Raw genomic sequence first — 7,245 nt, forward strand, 5'->3', positions numbered from 1 at the left:
CAATGCCTAGCTTACTTCAACCGCATCAGTTTAAGCTGTTTTTTTAAATTGTAGGGTCAATGCCTAGCTTACTTCAACCGCATCAGTTTAAGCTGAAAAAGAAAACCCAAAACCTTTTTTGGTTTGAACAAATTGTTCGGTTTCGAAATTTTTTCGACCCTCTTAAGTGTGCCCCCAACCATAATAGTTTCTAGATCCGCCACTGCTATTGGAGGCATAGGGAACGCCGACGTTTTATCCACGACTTATTTTTCAACCCATCTCGTTTCCTTTTTTTTTAATTATTAACCTGGATATCCAATCCGTTATGTGAGCCGACTAATCCCAGGACGGCCACCTGCTTTGCAATAGCCCGGAGTCACTGCATTTGAATTTTCGTGATCACAAAAGGATTTTTATTCTTCCTTGGATTTAAACCTAGGACCTTCTGGTATTTTTGACTTTTTTTCCCAACGTCATAATCTTAAAGTGATTCATATTCAATTTCTAATATGTAATCATTAATTCAAATTAAACTGTTTTTAATAAATAATTTGGTGTTAGCCAATCTAAAGATTTTTACGGTATATTGTTTTTTTTTTAATTCAAGTTATTAGTAATTTATATTTGTCAAGTAATCAGGAAAATCTGCTAAAACACTTGGCACACATATCCCATGGTTGGCGAATAATTGAAGGCTTCAATCAATTAAAACCATGGGGATATGATGTATGTAGACCTTTATTCTATAGAGTCTGTTTTCGTGAATACGTCCAGGTTTCAGAAAAGTTTTGTGAAGGCTTTGTGATTCAAATATAAGCCTTAAATGTTACATGCATCGATCAGTGTTTGTTTGGTCGGGCTCTTTTATCTTGAGAAGTCATGAGAAATGGTAACTTACATAAACGATCATTGATTTAAGCAACTATTAAGAGTTTCTCTTGACGAATACCCTAAAAAAAAGAACTCCATTGTTCTTCTAAAAGCAAGAAGTCGGCATTCGCTCAGGTAGAACGACTCGTTCAAAACTGTTTGTTTCATGATTTTGGCTCTTGAGATTGCCTTTAGGATGGACAATTTAAGAGATCAATCAAATGGATGGTCGATCAATTCAACCCAATTCAGTTAACTATTAGATTCGATTGATGTTATCCATCGATTATTTAGATTGGATTTGTCCAACTTTTTGATTTAAAAAGCTAAGACCCGATATCCATATTGAAATCAACCAATTACTTGGGAGAGTTCAAATAAAAACTATAAATATTTTGAGACGTGATAAATCAATCTTAGTCATACAACATTCTTGATCAAAGGCTAATCATCGGTGACATTTTGTAGTTTAAATTAAGATTTGACGTAGTTCAATTTGAATTTTTAAAATTAAAAACAAATTATACTTCTTTTTTAAATGTAATTATTATTTTAATTAAAAATTATATAAAAATAAGCATTTTATTTTTTAATCTAATACCAATTTTGATTTTTTTTTTCTTCCGATTATAAGTGGGTTCATTTAATTCACTATTTATCAATAAATACATATTATATGAGTAATATTCATCAATACATTATACAAATTTCATTAGTATATATCATTCCCTTGGTCGATACATTCATTAATGAATATACACTATATGAAATTCAGTAATATATTATTTTATGTTAGAGGTCGTTTACTAAACGTTTGTTTGGTAAATGCTTACCGGATAAATTTCCTCATCGGATGAACATGACAAAGGCCAAGAATCTTACCGGCTAATAGCGATGAGAAAGATGTATAGTCTTACCCGGTAAGTGAAGATGACGACTCTCACCCAGGTAAGTGCTTACCCGGTAAATTGTTACATTCGATACGTTTTGAAATACTAAAATCTTACGCATCAAGGTAAATTATAGTGTTGGCTCCTATAGATAAGCACTTACCGGGTAAACAATCCCTTAATTAATGTATATTATATTTCATGCCGTTTTATATGTCAATGAATATATCCATAGAACCTATTAGTATACAAAATTCCATCAATATATCATATTATACAAGTAAATATATGAATATACACTATATAAAATTCATCAATATATTACTTTATGTGAATATATATACATAATCTAAGTTAAATTATATTATATTATATTATTCATCTTATATATTTATCAATGAATATACACAGTTAGCTGACCAACACGATTAACCATCCTTCCAAAGCTTCCAGCCTTCCACTATCCATTGATAATCCAACTGGTTTGTATGGAACAGTCTCAAATTCTTGGTATCTCCAAAAGTTGTTTCCATAGGCTGCAAGTGAACAATTAACAATCATCATGTGCAATTTTGAAGTTACTTTAAATTCATTATTTGCTCAGATCAAGTGAAAAAGAAAAGGGTTAAAGGAAAGAACAAAGAACCAACAATGACTGTTAATTGTATTATACCATTTCAGTTGTATTCGAATTTAAACTATCATCTAACACTGACGACTCCAATTTGGATATTGGAACATAACATATCCATTTACAATTGGATATCCAATCTTGATCGATTGGTTGTAACTAGATCAGATGACTTTCTGTACACCTGAGTATGTCAGGATCATTATAGATGTACACATGAAAGGTTTTCACAAGTAAAGTATGTTGATATTTTTTTTGATTAACCTGGATATCCAACCCGCTATGCGAGCCGACTAATCTCAGGGCGACCACCTGCTTTGCAGATAGCCCGGAATCACCGCATTTGAATCTCCGTGGCCACAAGAGGATTTTTATTCCTCCTTGGATTTGAACCTGAGACCTCCTGGTACTTTTGACCTTTGCAGCCAAGCTCAAACCAATCAGGCACCACCCTTGTGGTTAAGTATGTTGATATTTATAACCGAGTAAGAATCTCTTGGCATACTGAATTTGCATTCTAAAACAATATCGGCTTCCAACAAAATTACAAAATCACGTTCTCATCATGGTGTAGAAATCAACACTCCCTTTTAATCCAAAATTTCGGCATTTCTTCAACAACTAAATTTGCAAGGGGAAATTATGAGTTCTCACTAAATAAACCAATCAAACCCAGTATATCTCACTCGAATGTATGATTTAAGGATAAGATGTATGTAGATCTTAAATCTGTCTCACGAGACAGATAGGTTGTTTCCGAGAAGACCCCAACATGAGTTATCATTTATAGATCCATCTAATGAGACAAAATGGTTCGTCATTGAACCCTTGACAGTGTCAAAAGGCCAAAGTTTAAGTTGTTCAGCCAAAACAAAGACTCGTTTGAAAACTTCATCTTTCTTTTATTTGATTAGCTGAAGAACAGTTCAATGATTCCTTTGTCGGCTAGAACAGATAAGAACTATCCATTCTATATCTGTTGTGGTTTATAATTCTGTCCAGGCTCATGTTTGTTTGCATCTAAATTAATACAATATTCATTGGCATCTAAATCGTCCAACAGTTTATTAGAAAAGCTTCCTCACAAATTCAGAAGTTCCATTCAATGATGCCATGTCGCTTTGCAATCGCCTACACTTCAACCATCGATTTTAACCATCTTTTTTGGTTCTTTATGCTTCTAAAAGAACTCTTATTTATATAATCACAATGTCCGATCTTGATCGACTAGTCCTTGTAGTAAATTGGTATGACCTAAACAGATTTGAACTTGAATCTTCTACTCAATAATAAAAAGTACTCAAATTGTTTTGTCAACTTGATCATCTATTGAGATTTCTTATTTGTTTTTGGTTTGTTATATAGTCTTTGTCTTTATCGGGTCTTACATTTACTAGAGTTCAAGTTATTGATAAACAATATTAAATTCATCATTCTAGTTTAATAAATAGTGTTTGTATATGATTGTTTTCTTTCTTGTTATGGTCTTGTATGGTTGATCTATATGGCTGACCTGGGCTGGCAATAACTCAAATGCCAATCCACCCAAGCCTATTACTTGGCCAACTTGCTCTTAATTGGGGATGCCAGTGCAGTAGCTATGTAGAGTGAGAAAATTGGTCTTGCATACTTGGACCATTTCTCACTCTAGTGGGCTTCCACGTATTCTAATATGGTACCAGAGTCAAAATCTATCACTGCAGGGACTCCGTTAATCTGTACTCATCTAGCCCCTCTCTTTGGCCCGTCTAGTCTCCGCTAGAGGGGTGTGAGAGCTAAAAGCTTAAATTTGGAACATTTCTCCTTAATATAGGTTGGAACATCCCTTTCTCTCCTAAAAGAGCTCTTGTAGAGAGTAATCAAATGGAGTTCGAAATATTCTCAGGGACGTCAAGACAGTAAGATGGGTGCAAGATAAGAAATTAAGAATAGTCAAGAGTTTGTAGGTATGCAAAGAGCCTCAGATCCTACTCCATATGGGTTTTTTTATGGAAGGGTGTCTGAGGCTGCTATGCCTGGACTAATCTCCATATGGGCTTTACTGTGTTCGTTTGTTTGGTTTTATGCAAGGAGCCAAGGACTGTCTATGGTTAGGCAACCTGTTTCTAATACTTGCAAACGGGGATCATGTTGAGAGATAAATGTTGGTTCTTGCCCTTGTAGATATTACTAGTAAATGATAAGAGGGATGTATGCTTTATTATACAACTTATTTATATAATTAAATTTATAAGATTATAAAAGAATGAGATTGACAAATTTACTTGATGTTAAAAGCTGTCAGGAAAAGCTACAAAATCATCATCATCATCATCATTGCTGTCATCGGAGTTGGAACTCTCTACTTGTTCTCTTTGGCCTGTGATTGTTCTTCCCTCCGGTGGTGGAACTGGTTGACTGCTATTGTTCACCAAATGCTTTGCTGATTCATGGAAAGGGAACAAAAATATACAGGTAAACTACACCATGAATGGCTTATGAGGCGAATGAATTAGAACTTGAATGCAGAAAAAGCTCTAAAGTTGATACCTGATATCAAGATCTTCATGACAATTGTCTTCATGAACTGAAATTCTCCTTGGTGAGCACTAACGAATTTACCCTGAAAGGTGTAGTAATCCATTAGATCACACAAACATGTCGTAGTGACTCAACTGGCAAGTCCTTGTGTTTGCTCCCTAATTGTCACCGGTTTAAGTCTCCTCAGAGCCACAACTTCAGGGCCTCATGCATAAACTGGTTTAGGCACCCACGGTTGCTTAAAAATAACATATTGTAGCTACAAACAATTTGTTTACTCATTAGATGTAAATGAATTATTTGAAAATATTATTGTAATTTAAAATATAGATTAATGCATACAAATTGTTGGACTCCCACACTCGCTAGACTTGGACCATATCTACTCCATGTATGTTGGAACTTTGTGTAGAAATGTAGGGACCAAATAGGATTCACTAAACTCTAGTCATATGCATAGATACGTGAATTTAAAAGGATCCAGTTTAAAGGATCCATCACTTTGGACCAACTATGTAGGTTCATCTGAGTTTCTTGAACCAAAAATTTGAGCCTTAGAAACAACCAAGACTTGAAGCTTTAACTGAGAACCATGGTTGATATACGTCGATCATTATAGTCATAAAAGTTACCCCCCACTTAAATCGAACTTGATAATGAGTGGGTCTCAAACACCGAAATTGTTCGGAGATGGTGAGATTTATGTTGAGTTAAGGTCAAATATCGAACACTTGATTCCTCACCTAGAACCATGCGAGATGTGAAGTTGAAGATTGTTGTGCACGATAGCACCAAGACGGAAGTCCGAGGGCGATGGTGCAAGGCTCAATATTACCACTAAAGGGCTTTTTGGTATTTTCCTTTTTATAGTTTGTTAGGTTCTGTTTTATTGTAGTATAAATACTCTTCTTCTCTGTTAATCAAGATACTTTTGCTTTCCCAATTTCTACTTTTGTAATACTCAACAAATGCAGTTTTAAGGAATATAAATTGAAGGAACAATTCGGAGAAGAGATGACTTATTTTTTAAATTGATGAGTACAAGATAAAGTCCTGAAACATCAAAAGTTTGAACCCATGGACAACGTAATCGTGCATAAGGTTCCTGTGTCATGCATAAAAACTGTAATTAAGAGATTTTTTAATTTTATGCTTTAACAAATAGTATTTTGTGCATAGTATGTTGTAACTTGTAATTTAGGGTTTTGATTCAAATGGTTTATAAGATAGTGTGTGTGTGTGTATCAAGACTCAGTTGTGGATGCAAGTTTTTGTATTTACTTACTTTTGTTTTCCATATATTCTTGACAGCTGGAAAGTATACTGGCAGGTGAATTTTTTTATTTTTATAAAATCCGAGTATCCAACCTATAAAGATGTAAATGACAGGCACCAAGTTTCAAGCATTTAAACAAGGAAAGAGGCTTTACCGTTTCGCTGTACAAGATCCCCACAAGTTGATCGAGGTTAGCTTGATGTCTCAGAAGGAAAGGACGTAAATGACTCATGTATAACTGTTTAGCACCCTGTAGAACGACAAAAGACTTGAACATAATTAGGACCCAAATAACTGAGATGTAGATTGTACAGATAGACTAAAATAATAGAGAAAAAAATTTGAAAAGAAAATGTTGGTCATCCTAGAGCTAGAGAAAAAAAATGAATTTTGAACCTCAAACCAGGCTCTCTGTATTTACCATCTTTACGAGAGAAAAAAACTTGCTTACATTGGTAGTTGGAAGCTGAAGCCAAACAAGAAAAGCAAACTTCATGTGATGATAAAGTGGAAACCTGAGAAATTACCGATTAGATGTATGCCAACCCGTCTGCTCAAACAGTCAGCTATAAACCAAAAATGTTAGAAATGATACCAGTATATGATTCTGTCTGCAAATATTTCTGCAACGCTAAAAGTCCCATATGCTGTAGACAATTAGTTTCATTATTAGAGACAAAAAAAAGGCATTGTTATATGATGTACCCTCTTTATGTCAAATCAAGGCTTTGGACATGTAAAAAGTAAAAAACTTGACATTGATGTGTTTGGACTTTGGGGAGGAAAATAGTAGGGGCGTCAAATAGCACATAGGGAGGGTGCATTTGAATCGGGGGAGTGTTAATGACGCCTCCTTAACAAGGGTGTGAAATTTTTTTAAAATTTAAACCATGATTAAAAGTCAATATAATTCTTTATATTATATATTTTATATAAAAAATATTTTATCATTATTATTTTTATTTTATATATAACACAGACATGTATATATATATATTATCAAAAATATAGTTTTTATGAAAAACCAATGAATGTTAATATTTTTTAAAAATTGTTGATACGAAAAAAATTATTTT

At 33.8% G+C, this 7,245-nt stretch overlaps 1 protein-coding gene across 1 annotated transcript in view; it reads right to left on the reverse strand.

Annotated features, from left to right (window-relative positions):
- Nucleotides 1-2,142: 2,142 nt before the first annotated feature.
- The window catches only part of LOC112506892 (HVA22-like protein k), an 8,544-nt gene continuing 3,441 nt past the window's right edge, over nt 2,143-7,245 (reverse strand). The window contains exons 4-9 of the mRNA XM_025111215.1: nt 6,765-6,816; nt 6,621-6,684; nt 6,324-6,419; nt 4,903-4,975; nt 4,638-4,795; nt 2,143-2,278 (exon numbers count right to left, since the gene is read on the reverse strand). Of these exons, the coding sequence (XP_024966983.1) occupies nt 4,644-4,795; nt 4,903-4,975; nt 6,324-6,419; nt 6,621-6,684; nt 6,765-6,816 (437 nt within the window). The 3' untranslated portion in view covers nt 2,143-2,278; nt 4,638-4,643. The remainder of the gene's footprint in view (nt 2,279-4,637; nt 4,796-4,902; nt 4,976-6,323; nt 6,420-6,620; nt 6,685-6,764; nt 6,817-7,245) is intronic.

Source organism: Cynara cardunculus, assembly GCF_001531365.2.
Source record: "Cynara cardunculus var. scolymus isolate 2C chromosome LG 2, CcrdV1, whole genome shotgun sequence".
In the NCBI taxonomy this organism is placed as follows: Eukaryota; Viridiplantae; Streptophyta; class Magnoliopsida; order Asterales; family Asteraceae; genus Cynara; species Cynara cardunculus.